This window comes from Venturia canescens, chromosome 5 (assembly GCF_019457755.1).
Source record: "Venturia canescens isolate UGA chromosome 5, ASM1945775v1, whole genome shotgun sequence".
NCBI classification, from domain to species: Eukaryota; Metazoa; Arthropoda; class Insecta; order Hymenoptera; family Ichneumonidae; genus Venturia; species Venturia canescens.
Genome location: NC_057425.1, coordinates 3,762,501 through 3,780,593, shown reverse-complemented (window position 1 = coordinate 3,780,593; position 18,093 = coordinate 3,762,501). Strand labels below are relative to the sequence as shown.

The following is an 18,093-nucleotide window of genomic DNA, read 5'->3' as shown; positions in this document are numbered from 1 at the left end:
CAGACTACGCGAATGGGGGTTAACGAAGCAGAGCTGAAAACGGAGCTCTGTAATCAGCATCTGAGAATCCAATTCTGGTGGAAAGCTGATCTGTCAAAAACTAAGACATCGATCGATAATTATAAATTTAAAATACATTTGTAAAGCAGAAAGAAAATCGAAGGGGCAGTCGCAGCTCAAAAGCTGTAAGCTGGTCCTACATTCCAAGCGCTGCTTCTATCCCAAAAATTCTTGACAGCTACGTAAGGAAAACTTGGCGTTGGATTGAAAGTTCTATTTCTACGTGTACCGGAGCTAAAAAATCCCATCGAAATTTTTCCACTGGACGAATTTACGTAGGCTTCTGCATTTTTTATTGTGTCCCCTGGTCTCTTCCGTTTTTCGGTTTTGTTGGCTCCGTGTCTTTCGAAGCAGCTTCGATAAAAGAAGCTTCCGAGAGAATCACGTTCCTCGTTTATGCATTCGTAAGTACGCATATGTACAGGAATCTCGGGTGTTTATACGTGTCTTTCGATACCGTTATAAGAAGATCGTTCCCCAAGCACCGGTGTGTGACAAGGCTGCTGTGTAACGAACAACAGCTGGTCTCGAGAGTGGTTTGAAGATGGAAGATACTTTGGCAAGCAAAGTGTAATGCGAGACTTGAAAAATACAAGCGATAGTCGAACGAACGGGATTCCGTTTTTTCTCGTATGCCAAAAGCGCGAATGTTTGCGCGCACGAGTCTCTGTGCGTGTGCGTACTTCTCCATGGATAAAAATATTCCCGTGTGAGAAGTGCATTGATTCGCTTATCACGTGCAGCCCACCGGGACCTCCGGCTCGCACTTTTCACCGCGAACGATTTATAGACAGTGTCCACGGACCCGATACGGACTCTGGGAAAAAGGATCGGCACGATTCCTACGAGTTAGGATTGTCAGTGATACGAAAAGCTTATTCCACTGGTAAAAAAATGTTTTTCAATACTTTTGTGCGGAGCAGTCTCAAAAGCGATGTTTTCCGTCGCTCTTCCTGGTCCCTCGACAACGAAATCAATTCCATATTGAAAAAGTCCCGAAATACATTGCTGCAAAAGATTGTTAAAAGAGCGTCGTACTCTTGGGAAAAAAAGTATGGAAAGAGCGGGCTTCCAGCGATGCGGAGCCGAGCATCGACGCTTCAAGTGGAAACGATTGTTTCCTCGATAAGATTTTTTCTCCGCGCGAACGCAAAGAAGACTCTCATCGGCTCTGAGAATTCCTAACGAATTTCCATTAACCAGATTTACTCCGACGGTATCACGGGTCAGGAATTCTTTCCCCCTCGATTTATCGAACGCTCGCGAATTGATCGCACTCCGGGGGTTTGGGAATATGAAGAAAGGGGAGCAACGTATACAGCCCGCTCTGCGAGCGGCGTAACGAACGCCATAAAAAGGCTTCCTCAATCGCTCTTATTTGCTGCTACTTATAGCAATCTTGCGGAGTGCTGTTTGGGTGAACGCCGCTGATTTCATTAAAAAGTCAGCCAAGCACGAGCGCCTCGCCGAAAGCCTGGGGAAGCAACTTAAAAGATTAATGAAAAAATACAAATCTTTCGTCTGTTTTAAAGGTACTGGGAAGAGCCAGTGAATGTTCGCATTCATCAGCTCTCAATGGTCCAGAAATAAGCGAGCAACTATTCTACAATTACCTGGAAATAATAACGAAGATACAAAAGTAATTGGACGAGACATCGTCAGACGTTTCTCAGTGAACTGCCTTCCGAGGAATTCCCTTATACTACGAGCTGGATAACACACATTTTTTATGAAATTATTATGCTCGATATGTTTCCAGTGAATAGTCGTTTTGTTGTGCCGAAAAACGTAATTAAGTCGCATTTTTTGATCGACTACCGAGCTGACGACATTGATCCTTCCACCGAGCAGGCAATCTCCCTGCCATTTTTCTCATACATGCATAATGAGCTTCTCGAGCACGAAGCTGAGTCGAGTCAATGCGCTTTTATGAAAAGTTTCTCTCAGCCCGTAAATAAATCGTTCTAGCGCCGATTGGTTTGCGTTTGGAGTCTGCAACTCACCAGCGACGAAGAGAGGAAGAGTGAGAGAGCGGATGGGATACATACACCAGATGGAATTGGAAACGTACCAATGGAATCGGAACTTTTATGCTGACTTTTGCTCCACGGGAAGCAGCCTGTCCCGTGAGAGACAACCTGCTGTTTGTCCCTTTCGTATAGCCGTACCAAAAGCTCGGTGGAGATCAGAACGCCAAGAGAGGAAGGCAGAACAACTGAGCGACGAAGAGGGCGGCGGAGCGAAGGGAGCAGAGTGAGATAAACAAGACGGAGCATTTCAGCTGAACGCTGTCATCTTCTCATACGTTTGAGAGCTCGAGTTAGGGTATAATCGAATTTTTGAGATAGTGCGAGCTCGAAAACAAGTAACAATATTCTGAAAAACGACAAAAATCAAGTCTCCACGCGGAGAGAAAATAATAGTAAGAATTACTATGCTGCCATATGGTGTTGGGGTTCTACATCGCCCATTTTGGAGGCTTTTACCAAAAACATTGTAATTTCCAAGTCAATTCTGAATGAAAATTTTTAAATTGCGTATTTTGCTGTGGCAAAGGTTTAAACTGTGCTATTTTCTCCTACATACTTCACCAAGGGAACGTTGTAAAATTTATGTTGACTCGATGATGAACTGGGTCAAGTAGAATTAATTTAAGAAATTTACAGTTGAACATAGTCAAATTTGAGGAGCTCGAACACAAGCATCGATCATACGCCAAAGTGTTTAGAAATTTACTATGATAAATAACAGAATTTCATTGTACAATAATATACCGGTGTATGCATGTGTACCGATGTATTTATTTTGACATCACACATCAATTTTCATCGAGTCGCTTCACAAAAAATTACTACGCATGTTCGTAAGAATTAATAAATATTACGATATAGAACCCTACTTCTATAGCACCATAGTAGTTTTTAGTGAAATTATAAACCGTGCACTTATAAACAAATCGAAACTCCCGACGGATTTTATTGACGTTTCATTGCAACCGAGATATTACCGTGGCACTGGCGCGACCATCCGTTAAGAAACTTATGGAAGTTGATTGAAAACCGATATCAGTTCTCTGGTATTTTTGTATCATTTTGATCGAGTAGTTATTGTTAAAGACTCAAAAATACCCGGAGAGAATTAAACGGTAATATTTAGCGTGAAATTCACTGTTAAATTGACCGGATATATATTTGACTGCGGGGACAAGTTAACGAAAAATATTAACTCCAGTAACGCACTGTAAAATTTTCAATATTTTGCCGAATTTTTAATTTTATGATTGTAAATATTGCAGATGGTGAAATTTGCTGTACATATATTTATATTTACAAAATTTTTAGTGCATTTTAGGATCACTCCTTTCCGAATTTCGTAGCACATTGAAACGGTGATTTACACGCTTCAACAAAGGGCTGAGCACATTAAAACAGTGGGGAAATAGGCCGATGTAGCGACAAGATACCCCTGCCGTGTCCCCAGTTTAGCCGCGTCCTAGCATGAATATTCGTACGGAAATTTTAACGGTGCAGCGCGGTAAAATTCACCGTGACGTCAAAATTTACTAAATACTGCGATAAAAGTTCCTACTGTGAACAATGAATATTATTTTTTTACAGAAAAATTCAATTTCTTTCTCATAATAATATGTTGAACTGCAGCTCGTCACCGCACAATCTTTACTGGACGGTAATTTTTCGAATTTAATTCTCTCCGTGCACGCTCGAAATTTGTGTTTCTGAATTCGTAATAAACAGAATTTTTTTCTCGAAAAAATTTATTGCCATCTACTGCACGATCATGAGAACCGAGATTCCCTACGAAAGAAGAATCGCCGATGATTGCACAGTCTGGACAATGCGCCGAAACAAATTGCTTACTTTTTGGATAAATGCCCGAGTGAATCGCCGGATCCTCGCGTCCGTTAAAATGACTTGATTGTCTCCATGCACGAGAGAATATTTATTGCACTTAACGTTTTACAAATGGATGCAAATTAGTTTACAACCAGCAGGTAACACATGCACAGGCTTCGAAGAATCGTCGAGGTTTGCCAGTGCACGGGAAAGCCGAGCGCGATCCTTCCACACACGAGTATTTCTGTGGAAGAGTCAAATGGATTTGCCTCGAAAAGACTTTCCTGGCCATTATGTAATTTACTAATTACAGTTGCATCGTTTATTCAATTCGCAATTCGAACGGCCCAGCGACGGAGACAGCTCGGTTAATGTGATTAAAATGAAGTTATATGATGTTCGGTGAGTAATCGCGTTTGAAATGATTAAGCGGATAGTTCAAGCAGGGCCGGTTGGAGCGTGCTCGCAGTTTTGTTTTTTCAAGAGAGGCACTGCGAGGAAATTTCAAACTATTATTCCTGAAGCTGAAAATACTGCGAGATTTTTTCTTCGGTAAAACGACACGGAACAAGAAAAGTTTTGATCGTTTATTCTCTCATGGAATCGAAGCATGTGACGGCTTCATCACCTGAGAACGGAGGGCATTGAAAAATCTTAGTAGGTCACTAAGATCGAACTCTTGATAAAAAGTCGTAATTAGATGGACTCGAAACGAAGTGGAATACTCGGCGCGTTCACGCCAGGCGAGCAAAGTAAACGAATTACGTTATCAGGTGTCGTATCACGCGGATACGTGAGACCAGTTCGGCTCATTTGAAGGAGAATATGGTCGCCTTAATCGCTCCAGAAGGGTTCAGATCTCAGAAATCAATCAGCAGCAGCGTGTTAAATATGGAAATTCATGCGACCCCGAATCTCGAGATCGTCGCGTGAGGATTTTGTGTTATTTCAATAGAGGAATGCGTTTTTCTCGTTCACGCTAATCGGAATGTACAAATGGCCGAAAAGTTTATCGATCCGACGGCGAAAATAGAGCTGCTCGAATTAAAGCGCGTTCCGATGCGACACGATTCCCAAACCCGAGGAACGCGGGGATCGTCTTCCAAATTGATCCTGCCGCAATATTTCCGATGATCGTAAGATTCCTGGAGACGATAATGGCGTCGCACTGACGCGATAACCGGCGCGTTCCTCTCGCGATTCTGGCCGGGATCTCCATTTCCGTTCGACTAATAGCAGCTCGGTCGAACGACTCGAACAAACGAAGAGGAAAGAAGCGATGGGACGAGAGCGGGCCACGACAATTCGAATGATAGCGAACATCCTGATGCGGCTTCAATCAGGAATAGCAGTCGAGTCGAGGAATCCAATTTTCACGAATCGTTGTCTTCAACCGAGCCTTTCGCCTGCGTCATTTCCTGTCATTATATCGATCGACCTCTCACCTTTGTAGGCGTTACTAATTAAGCCTTGAGCACAATTCCCAGGGCTCACGCACCCTCAGCTCTCCCCAAGGTTTGTCTAATTATTGATTTACTCTATGTGTACACTGTCGATCTCATTCAAAAATTTTCAACTACTGAAATAAACGTTCCTACTTTTAAGGGAGCGTTACACTTGTGATGGGCGGAAAAATCGAGGATTGTTTTATTAGATACTCTTCAAGTACGATGTCTGAAGCATATTCACACCAAGTTTCATAGAGATCGGAGCATTAGATTCGTAGCTATGGGTATTTCAAGCGAGCGCCCGGTGCGCGCGGTCCTCCAATACTTGAATCTTCAAACGTGATTATCTCAGAATCGTCTTTTTGAAAAATACCTTCGCGGTGGACACGATTACTAAAAAAATATTAATCCGATCCATGACAAATTTATATCACTTATTTGTTATAATAGCTAGGGCCGGGACGAAGAATTTCGCACTTTGTTGGAAAAAAAATTGTAACGAAGAATCGGAAAGTTTAGCAGCTCAAAAAAAGAAGTTTTTGTTAAAACTGTCGCTATTTTTGTCTCAATCGAAATCTTTACGAATCCTTCGTTCAGGCTCAAGCTATCATTATAATAAATAAGTGTTATACATTTTCTATAGACACCAACGAACCGTTTTCCACGCACCAGAGCTCAAGGGTCCCAAGAAGAAATGAAGCCCGGTGCCTTTTCAAAATCCCCATTGACATTTCGTTCCCATCTCTTCCCACGTCGCGAGCTGACACGCACCAGAGCTCAAGGGTCCCAAGAAGAAATGAACCCCGGTGCCTTTTCAAAATCCCCATTGACATTTCGTTCCCATCTCTTCCCACGTCGCGAGCTGACGAGTCTCGAGTTTTGTCCAAACTCGATTTTTCCACCGGAAAAGCGACAACTGGAATATTGCTTAACACGGGAAAGTCCCACGAAGAGACCGACGCGCTCCGATAAACCAGTGAAAATAAAATGATCGATGATTCGTTGTATTCATTAGAGCACTCGGGCCCCTCGCCCTCGTTAAAATCATTCCACGTAACGAGATCTCGTAAATAAGTGATACGCGCTAGTGTACCGAGTGACTAAAAAATGGCAATAAATAGCTTGTGAAAAAGGAGCTCGCGATACGGGGGAGTGATGATAGAGAGGCGAGCACAACGATACATTCACTCTCGCATATATTTTCTAGGATGATGCTAATAAAGTTGGCGCATTACGTATTCCCAGAGGAATTTTATGTCCCTTATAGTCGTTGGGCAGGGGCAATTATTCATGGAGCCTGTGTCGGGAGGGTGTATACGTTCATAAAATGGTTATATTGGTACAAACATGGTGCCTGGGTCGCCATAAGTAACGTGAAAATCGGCAACCGGAAACCTTTGGGGAGTCTGGGCATCAAAGCTTTTATGAATGTCCAAAGATGAGACGCGAAGCCGGAACTGGAATGCGCTACAAAGATAAACAGAGAGGACGCGAACCGGAAGTGGCAGAGATGTAAAACGCTCGCGCGAAAGAAGACCTTTGCACGGAGCTTTACGACTGTCGCTTCTTCGACACCCTTCGTCGTAGTAACCCTCAAGACTCCCATTTTGCAGTGTTCTGATGGCTCTTACCGGATATAAATATAGGTACTGGGGTATTTGTATACATTGGTGAGAAGCAGTTCGCGACGATAAAGTGACGAGAAAGTCGAAAGGGATTTCCGACGTAAAGCGGCTTTACGGGAACGAGATCACTCTGTAAGTCCCCCATTCGTGGCTTTCTTGTCCTGATCCTTTCGTCGAAATAACGATTGTATTCCTTCTTCCGATAATATTTGCCATGCGATTTTATTACCTCACTCGATTTACGGGGAGCGCGCTACGTGTAAGCTCGCGACGCGGAGCCATTCGCAGTTTCTTCATAGCCAGAAGCGAGGAGATTTAAACTAATTTTCTTGCTGTAGTATTTGAGGCGCAGATTTTTATGGTCGATCTGCCGGTGACGACTGTGCGTCGATCGAATAGCGAAGCGTCGAGCGCCGTGGAGAAGAAAAAAACTTGGAGAAAGTCTGAGTTTTTTAATGAACTATCGAGCTTTTTAAGCATGCGAGCAATCTACGTTTTTGAATTCATTCTATTCAGGGCATCGGCGTGCGACGCGAGGCTTAGATCTGAGGCGAAACTCACGAAAGAAGTTACCCTGGCACATAATATGCAAGCTATAAAGATAAAAGATTGATATACACTTTGTATAGTCTCGAAGCGAAATGTTATTCCGTGAACACTTATCCAGGAGGGTGCAGCCAAGCAGCCTTCACTTTCCTCGGCTCCGTCCTCGTTGTCGGATACACGCGGATAAGATCGCAAAGTTTCTACTTGCTGCTGGACTTTAGGGCTAAGGGAGTGTATTTTGCTCGCTGACGTGCTTCGTACGCTGAGGCAGGAGAGCAAGCAACTCAAATTCCGGACCATAAAGATAGACTTGTGTTCGTGTAAATAAAGAAGCTCCCGAAGGACCTTCGAGCCTCGCAGAGTTTCGAAAAAGCTTTCGTTAGATCGAACCAACTCGGAGCGAGCCCACGACGAGAATTTATTCTCGGGCAGACTTCCGAGCAGCTCACGAGTCACGCAGAGCCTTCACGTTTTTCCGTGTACCTCGACCTCGCTCAAACTTTAAATATAACCCACCAAACGATTTACCCCCGTTTTCATTCACCCCGATACGCGCCCCACAGACCCCTCACTTTCTTTATGCCTGCCCTAGTAAATCTCAGTTTCTATCTCGTGAATAAACATTATTTATTTTTTTATATCCCCGAGTAAATTGGCCTGATGAAAAATCTCGGTTAATCAAAGATTTTTCAAATTCTCAGCTCATCTCAGCGAATCCTACGAGATTCGTTTCGACTTGAGCCTGCGAAATAAGGATTGGCACGACCCTGGGCAATGAGCTAAATTAAAAGTTCTAACGGCATCATTTTCTTCCATTGAAAATAACGATAACAACAGGTTTTGTAAAAAAGCTCACATGGGAGTCGTTTGAACGAAATTTGGCAGGCTTCATAAGCACTTTTTGTAGAAAAGAGGGCGTTCAAATAACAAATATCCCAGTTTCATTTCCTCCAGCTCATATTTACTTGTAGTCTGAAAGGTTTATTCGTGTATGAATAGCTGAGGGGCAAGAAAACGTGAGATAGGGCCGAATGGGCAGGGGGGAGGGTGAGGCAAAAAAGTTTGAAAGCCCCTGATAGGATAAAGAAGAAGCTGCTACACCCTTCGCGAACAACAGGGTTAACAAGAATACAGGATAAACTTCCGGTAGTTTGTCTCTTCTTCGTTCTATCAGTCACGCCGTTCTCGCAGCAGTGTACGTAGACAACGCCCGTCTGGTGTTGGGGAGCCGAAAAAACAGCCCGGGAGCAGGCAAGAAGAAAGAAGAGAGCAAAAGTTTACTGACTGTTGTTTTTGTGGAGCAAGAAATGTAGGACCTTCGCTGCGCTGATGGGAGAATTTTTTTACGTCCCACGATATACTGAAAGTGCGGAGAAGTTCATTAATCAGTCAGGTTCATCGCGCTTTCACTGCTTCCTCCATATTCAAAGTTATCCGAAAGGGCAACTCGGAGCATCAAACTTTTTCCTGGTTTTACACTCAGGATTATTGGGTCAGAGAAGATTGAAATTTTTTCATCATTTTTGCCGAGGTTCAAGGCTGGCTTTTGGGTAAACTGATTGTGCAAACAAGAAATTTCGTAACCGCGCCGGATCAGCTGAAATTCAAATAGACTGCTTACGATTTGTTATTTTGTAATTCCGCATGAGCTAAGAATCCGTGAAAGCACGACGAAACAGCTTATTTTTCCACAGGAGCAGTACACCACGTCCCAGGGAAAATCGAAACGTTATCTTCCCGGTGGTTGAGCCGATCATGGAAAGTTCACACACACTTATATCTCTATCTATTGTGTGTGTAGAGATTGCGATGTTTTGCGGACGGATGCACAAAACTCTTCCAGCAGCTCGCATCCACTACGAGCAATATCGTGCCTGTTTTTCGTCGTCGATGCGAAAGGAAAAGACTCCCTGTTGCTGGAAAGTCGACGACAAAATGAAACAGCACAATAGCGTCCTCGAGTCGCTTTCCAACGAAATAGCAATCAATCCCCCATCGCAGATATCGACGATTTCAAGTCCGGAAAGGAGCGGCTTCGAGATTGATTTCAAGAGGGTATTTTTTATTATCAAAATTATCTTTCTGGGAAATGATTTATGCAAATTAAATCGTGTGTCGTTCAGAGAAGATTTATGCAACAAAAAACTTTGACTTTTTAAACGTCGCTGGTGACCGAACTCATCGCAAAAGTTCCACTTCCTCATTGCGCTTCCTTTCCTCAGCTACAATTGGGAGCGAAGAGAGCTCCGTATTCACTATCGGATGACGTCATGTGTGGATTTGCTGGAGTCTGTGGCACGAAGCTCGAGAGCAAAGTCGTCGGAGAAGTGCTTATTCCACGTTGACGTGCTTAATACCCCTGTGGTGGTCGTCGCGGTGACCGTGTGGTTGATTTGGAATTGCTCAGCTAATTCCCATGCAAATCTATACCGTTGGTGGCCTCGCAAGAAGGAGGAAAGGCCCATGTATCGCGCAGTAAAATTACAGAGAACGAGAGTGAGGCTAAGCAGAATGGGGAAAAAGGAGAGCAGAGAAACCGAGTAGTAGTTAAGCTTCCACAGCTCCACATCGATTTTCCCAAAGTAACGACTACCTTAATAGAGCCCTCCCTCTTCATCTACATGGCTAATACATTTTTCCTACTTTCCCGTTGTACAGACGTAAAAAGAACTTTTAGAAGAACCAAAAAAATCGATTTTATCCTCAGTATTGAAGCATCGATAGCATTTGGGATGTTCGACAGGGGAGACCAACTTCCACAGACAAGAAGATGGAAACTTTTTACATCAACTTTCCCTCAATACGTACAGGGTGTCCGGTGAATAAAACACTTAAGAAAAAAACGGATTTTTTATCGTCTTTCGAATATAATTGTCCAAATGTGTTTTCGAATCGGATACGTCGCAGATTCAAACTCGCCTGCATTATATAATTTCCTCGTTTCCTGTGTATGGAGAACCTAATAGAGCGAGTCTCGGATTGGCAGACCAGATGAACACAGTCTCGTCGGCCTTTCTTGCGGAGCTCGTTGTGATGACTATCGGAAAAATTCTCCTGGGAAGGGCGGTAGAGGCAGCGGATAAGTTTTCTTTCTTAGAGTTGGAGCAGCAAAAAAGTAACTCTGAAAAGCATCGACTCGGGAGCCTGCAATGGTAGATTGCCTGTTCGACATATACGTTTAGCCAAAGAAAGGGAAATACTGGGACGGAGCTGGAAAGACAAGAGCAGGCCAACGAAAATATTTCACTATTCATCGGGTCGAACAGTTGTTCTCGTTTTTTTTAAATTAATTTCATTTTCTGTCACAATAAAAAAAAAATTTACGCAGAAAATTTTTCCAGATATTCAAGCGGAGGGGCAAATTTTATTTTATTTTTCAAATGAATCTATTTTACATGCGATTAATAGCCAGCACAAATACCGAGTATTCAGAAGATTTTATTGGAAGGAATAGCATTGTTTTGAAGAATTTCAGACCTACGTATTTACCATTCGAATAAATTTCTATTTTATTCGTTCCAATATCGCTTCATCGTTTCACGTATACATAAACTGTTTTTTATTGGATTCAATATTATCGAAAACAAGTACGGTTTGGCTTACATGAGAGTTCCACGTTTCAGCAGAGAAAATGAGTTTGATTTTTGGAACAGAAAAAAAGACTCTTTGGAAGGTCGCCAATTGTGATATTGTTTGCAATCCTCTCATGGTTTCGTTGAACAATCATTGGATAGGTACGAGGAAACGGCGGAGTGCTTTCTCCAGATTTGAAGTGCGGTATATTCTAATCACGAAATTAGTCGATTGGAATACACAAAGGTTTGAGATTTTTGTATACGAGCGAGCTATCAACGTTACTGTTTTCGACAGAGGTTTTCCGAGTTTGTTAAAATTTCAGTGCTCTCATTCAATTTAATCTGATTCGAAAATAAAAGTAAACATTTTCACCGAAGGCACGTTCGATTCACTCTCGCGACTCCGTTCTAGCAAAATGACGGGAGCTTTATTCGTTCTGAGATGCATCGAGGGAACGTCACTCGTTTCTTGCGAATGCAAGACGAGTTTGACAATGGGTCCTGATTGAGACACCATTAAACGCTTTCTATCTTATTCCGCTTGGTAACACGGCACGGAAAGTCTTCTCGGACTTGGCCAAACGTGCTCGAAGGGACGAGCGCCACCGCCCTTTTCCCGCTAAGCAAATCAAGCCCACTAAAGATCCTCTTCGCTTCGTCGAAGGAAAGGAGCGTGGATCGAAGAGAGGAACTGAGTTTCCTCGAGATGATAGAGGCTGATGCGAAGTTCGTGCTGGTTGCGAAAAATTTCCAATTTGCATACGCCTCCGAGAATCCCGAAGGGAAGCCTTTAAAGGCGATGCTGTTGTAGGATTTCAATACACGTTGCAGTGATTGATCAATTTCGTCATAACTTTCGATAGAAAATTCAACAATATATTTTTCCTTTCAGAGTACTTGACCTGGAACTGAATTTTTTTATTATCGCTCAGTGTCCTTTGCGCCATTAAAAACTGCGAAGTATTCGAGTCGGAATGAATTTATAGCCAAAGATTAAAAACAAACAGCATTTAGTACGAAGCGATAAAAATGATGAGCACTCAAAGGGTCCGCAAACGGTTACAACTCAGAAAACGGTACATTTACGATCGCATTGCCTGCGAGACTTTTCGGTACTTCAAAAACTTGAATATCGCAATTTCCAAATGTTTTTACTGAAATGGAAATTCAGCGGGATGAAACTAAGATGAAGTGAAGAATATGTGGAAGGATTCGCTTCTAACGGGCATAATTTTGCTTTCATTGTTTTACGAACTAGGCGAAGAAGCAGGTGATGGCCCGTACCACGCGCCAACGACGAAAAATGGCAAATACGACCGACGTTCCCACGTCCGCAAGTAGCCTCCTCACAAGCACAGGATCGACGCCATTTGATGCTACATCAGCCACGGTTACGTATCCCACGGATGGTTACTACAATTTCAACTACAGCGGTCTCGTGAATCTCGGTGGTTACTCCCTTGACGAACTGAATTACACGGAGCTTTGGGTCGACGTATGGAATGGTACTGAGACAAGCAACGTAACCGAGAGACTGAACGCAACGGTACTGCCGCCAGGTGGCTACTGCGACGAGTGGGAATCTGCTCAGCACAAGCTCTTCCAGGTGATAATCTCGTAAAGCTTGCGCTAATCACTAAAAGAAACGCGCTCAACGCTTGGAGCCTCGGATAACTTTTCAGTTTTTTCAAGATTCGAAAAATAATTAAGGTAGATCATGCCCGAAGGATCGTATTTTATGGGTACCTAAATTGGGTAGATTTTTACTCCCTGATTAAAGAAATAATCACTCCAAATTAATGTCAGAGTTATTAATTCGAAATTGTAAATTTCAACTTATCTTTTCGCGAATGGAATTACAAGCCATTAATTAATCGGGGATCCATCACAGATTGAACCCGAAATTTCATTCGTCCCTGGCGTAAATAGTGTAGTTTTTTATGTTAAAAATCGCATTAGAGAGCGCAAAGGGAAATGGATCGAGAAAAAAGTATTCATAAAAAGACAGAAGGCTGTGACAGGAATGGGCCAAACCAAGAATAAACAAAATGCCGAAATAAGCAAATGTGGAATGCTCATTACCAATTTCGTTCAATCTTCAACGTAATATGTCTTTGTTCCTAGTACATCGTCTCGAATTTTTTTCCAGATCTTCATTATATACTTCATTGTTATTGTGCACTTTTTCATAAACTTCGTAGGAAGCGTTCATTCGTAATATGGAAAGATAAACGATTTTTTACGCACAGTTCGTTTAATCCTGTGAATTTTCCTTTATATTTAAACACGTTTGTCTCAGCAAGCAATAAGACGAACCCTTGAAAATTTGATATGCGTGTGAGTCGACTACCCATTTGCACTCTGTGTAAATTTCAAGGCTTTCTTAAGAAAATCGTTTCGTGCATAAACTACCTTAATTCGATCCAAATCGTTAGATAATTTTTCGGTTTGACTGAAAAGTATTTTCTCATTTTTTTCTCCCGATCACCCTTTTTCCCTCTCCGCTCAGGCAGCCAATCTCTTCTTCGCCGCCGCCTTTCTCGTGCCAAGGTCATTCAAGGCCTCGGTACTCGCTCTACGAACTTTTCTCACAGCGGGGTTCATGCTTGCTGCACTTTGGGCCGGCATAACGATCTGTGCGCTGGATGCAATGCTGTGGTGTCTCGCACTGGGTTTGCTGAACGGGATACACTCGTTGATACTAGCCTGCCGTTTTCTGCCTCCGGCCCTCAGCCCCGAACTGGCGGAACTCTATTTGAAGCTGTTCAAGCCTTACCGGGTCAGCAAAAAACACTTCCAGGAGCTTGCCAAGGAAGCGAGGATACTGAAGCTCGATCCTGGACAAACCTACGCGACTGAGGGCGTCACACCGGCTGACGAGAGGTTGTCCATACTACTGCGTGGCAAGTTAGTCCGATTAATTTTACTTTAAAATTCCCCCATGACCGAGCCAATATAATTGCCGTAATTCAGCGTCATTTTTTCACCAATTACGCTTTCATCATCGCTGCTCGTTTAGCTTTTTTCATTAGATCGTACCTCCGCGATATTTCGTGGAGATTTTTAATTAACGATTGCCCCAGCGATCGATAACTCGTTTGATTGATATTTCCCAATCAACTCCGAATAAATAGAGAGATTTATTTCGACATTCGTCCTCTCAAAATAGAGCTTGTTTGGCATCGCTCGAACCCCCCCTCGCAGTATAACTTGAACAAGAAAATGAGCGACAAGTTTATTCGAGCGAATTGTAACACGACGATTTTTTCTGGTTATCCTGCTCCGTGCAGACTGAAAGTAACGTGCGACGGCACGCATCTACACTACGTAAGGGCTTATCAATTTGTCGATTCGCCGGAGTGGGAAGCCACCCACGAGAATCTCGACGACGTCTTCCAAGTGACGATACGCGCCGAGGAATCGAGTACTTATATTTGCTGGACGAGGATGAAACTCATGAGGGTACTGAGGCACAGGCCCCTCTTAAAAATTGTACTTAATACCCTCATCGGCAAGGACATCACGTCCAAGCTCTACGCACTCAACGAACAACTCGCCGGCGTTGCCGCAGCCACCGAGAACGCTGAGTCTAACCCCTACAAAGGAGTCGCCAGGAGTCTCAGCGTCGATGCTGTCAACACAGAAACTGCCGGGCGAGTCAGATCTGCGACGTGGAAACAGCAGAGGAGGCACAGCAATCCGCGCAGTGACAGTAAGCTAAATTCATTCTCACTATCATCGCTCACTATCATCCAACAAACATTATTCCTGCTCGAGTTTTCGGGATAAACGTTTTGGAAAGCGAAAAAGTAAGGTCGAAACTCTCAAGCATTATATCGAGTCACTCGTCCCTCTGATTGGTTTCAAACTAAAACTCTTTTTCGCATCATTTTACGATTGAATCCACCGAAATGAGACCGAAGATTTTTCATCAATTTTTATTTCCAAACGTCATCCTGTAAACCGATCCAGACCAGCTGGATACTCGTGAAAAGCCGTGTTTAAGCAATTACCATAAATATCTTACCTCGAGACGGTTTTGATACGTTTACACTGGTGTCGGTCTGATTGCCAATTCAGGAAGTTCACCCGCGAGGCACTCACACCAGTACTGGGCTCCAGTGGTTGCTAATCACTTTCCGGCGAACTCGCCGTTCGTGCAGTCGCAGAATCTCGGTTACACCCTACTACCGCAGGGTGTCACGTTTTCGCCGCCACCGCGTGCACCTACTGCCACTCATACGCCCCTCACAAGACAGAGAAGTGCCGGTGGCACGGGAGGTGACTACACACTTCTCTCACAAACGCCCAAACTCGAACGAAAACGCTCGAAAAAGACTACAAGAGAGGTGAGTCAATTAACCGATAGAGGCGACTTCGCACAATAACTAATTTACCCTTTTTTTTCATTTAGTACAATTCTAAAAATAGTTTCGATACGTCGCCACATTTGATGGCGTCAACATGACGTTAGACACAGACGCACAGGACAATAATGTGAAGCTCATTGACGACCGTGCTCTCAGACATTCGTAAAAAGGACTTCGCACTTCTGGACAGCCGGCGGCTGTGATCGACAGTCTAAAACGACCCTCAAAATACGAGTTGACGTATTCCCTTCGAATATGAAACAAATCTATGGAAATCAAAGAATCATCATTTCGATTATTCAAAACGAGTTCAATTGCAGAAAGAAATAACGATTCTGACTTGAATAACATTTGAACGAAAACCAATGAGGCGCCGGAATATTATTATTTATCAAGCACTTTCTTTTCACAAACTTTATTCTCATAAAATCCGGAACCTCCAGAACTGTTTGGCTGAAAATGAGTCCCAGTATAGGCTGCCAATCTGAGTCAGCGGACACGATAATTTTGAAAAAATTTGAGGAGACTTTCCTGGTAGAGGGATTGAAGCAACTGTGGGGAAAAAAATGTCAACACAGTATTTGCAAGGAACTTTGCACGGGAAATACTTTGTTGATAGAAAAGTAATTAAATCGCCGCGTAATTATTTGTAGTTCGCCGATGTTAAATGGAGCGCTGTTTTTAATGAAAAATGAATAAGTTTCTGGCAGAACGACGAAAAATTTTGCAATCATGAATTCGTACATCTGAAGGTAGACAAGGAACGTGCCTTTTAGTATATCAATAAAATGAAGTACAATAGAATTGGGATCTCGGGAATGGTTCATTGTTAATGAAGTAGGGCATTGTCTGTCAGGACTAAAAGCACGATCGACGGTTCATCGTTCCCGAGTTCCAAACGTTCTGCAGCTTGCTTTGCAGCTTTGTTATGCGTATCAAAGAGCAACGTTTGCTGATGACGATTGGCGGGACTGCAAAGAGGATTCAACTCTTTTGTAACAAAGTTAAATGTAATATGAAAAGCAGGAGAAGGAAGGACGAAGGTTCGCGAGGAGATAGAGAACGGTTTTTGTTCGAAGGGAGTTCGACTACAGTTTGACTGCTCGCGATGTTCAAAGGCAAAACGTGGCAGTGTGTCCCGGGCGCCGTTCTTATCGCCGTTTAAAGTGATACAGTCATCGGCAGCCAGCTGGAAAAAATCCCACGATTCAGTGATTGGCTCGTAAAAAGGAGGGCTGGAAGCTTCAGATAAACGAATATGCCAATGACTGCGCAGACTTTACTTTGTTCTGCCAACCGGTAGACTTTTCAGTTGGGATTTCCCTCGAGGAATAACGCAAGAACAGAGAATGCTTGTCACAAAGAAGGGTCGGCGCCCTATAACAGAGACCCTCGACCCTAGACGCGAAAGGCTGTCACACGAGAAACCTCCAGCCGAGTCTCACACGGCAACGACGACAACTCCAGTCGAGTTCTGCGTTTATCTCGTATTCCCCCGCTCCACGCTTGCCCTCAAGCGTTTCCTCACCTTCTCGAGGAGCCTCTCCAGGGGTTCTTTTTCTGCTGGCACAAAAAAAACAATGTACGAGGCGCTAAGGAAAGCTTTTTGCCAAAATATTAAACTCTTCCCTTTGGCTTATCTCTTTCCCTGATCTTTATCTTCATCCCGCTAAGATCTGCCCTACATGCTACATTTGCCAGCGAAACTTTGGACTTTGGACTCGACGCTTTCTTCGCGTACGACGAAAAATTTTGTGTCGATACCGGGTATCATTTTCCATTTCATAACGAAACTCACGTTGGATGAAATTTCAACGTTTTCCTGCCAATTTCCTTCGGAGCTGGAACAAGAAACAGAAAGCAGTCTGATCTCATTCATGAACCTTTTTGTCTTCAAAAGTTCGAGAAAAATAATCGTAGATTCGACAAAGTTTACAACAAGGTTCCTTCTTATTTCACTGCCTCAATTCGTCGCCACTCGAACAGTTGCAACGTGTCCCTGAACTTTTGCAGCTTCGCGATCCAGCCTCGAAGAGTTTCGCACACGAAAATGCACTGATCAACAGAGCGCAAACGCGCATTCGCGATCTTCTGGATCAAGCAAAAGGATCTGCTCTGTCAGAAGATTATTTAATATTTATTATTCAGTGAGCTCGCATCGAGGATCCGCGAAAGAAATTGGAGGGGAGAAAAAAGCCAATAATCGTACAGCTAACGAACAGCGAACACATGTATTCGTTCACCGAACAGCCCGAAATAATCTCATCGCTCAACGGAGCCTGCTATTTCGACTTCATTTTCATCAGTTATTTGGAATCTCGATCCCTCCAATGAAATACTCGCTCACAATATTGATCAATGTTTCTAAAACTGCGCGAAGAAATCTCTGTTAATTGGATTAACATGCCAATGTTTTAAGTGAATCCGGACACAGTGCCCACAGCTTTCCTTCATATTTGTACGAAAATTTGTTTCGATTCACGCAGGTATTAATTAAGATCGCGACGCAGTAGAAATTCATTAAAGTGCAATTTCCATGAGCTTTGAATTGAGATTGTAGAAAAAAATGATTCGAATCTGTTTCGTCTGCCTTCTTCCCGTTTATTTATACATTA

General features: G+C 43.2%; 1 protein-coding gene across 1 annotated transcript in view; it reads left to right on the top strand.

Annotated features, from left to right (window-relative positions):
- LOC122410870 (blood vessel epicardial substance-like) overlaps positions 1-18,093 on the top strand; it is a 46,398-nt gene that overhangs the window by 26,647 nt on the left and 1,658 nt on the right. Inside the window, exons 2-5 of the mRNA XM_043419320.1 lie at positions 12,367-12,714; positions 13,618-14,015; positions 14,399-14,820; positions 15,189-15,457. Of these exons, the coding sequence (XP_043275255.1) occupies positions 12,382-12,714; positions 13,618-14,015; positions 14,399-14,820; positions 15,189-15,457 (1,422 nt within the window). The 5' untranslated portion in view covers positions 12,367-12,381. The remainder of the gene's footprint in view (positions 1-12,366; positions 12,715-13,617; positions 14,016-14,398; positions 14,821-15,188; positions 15,458-18,093) is intronic.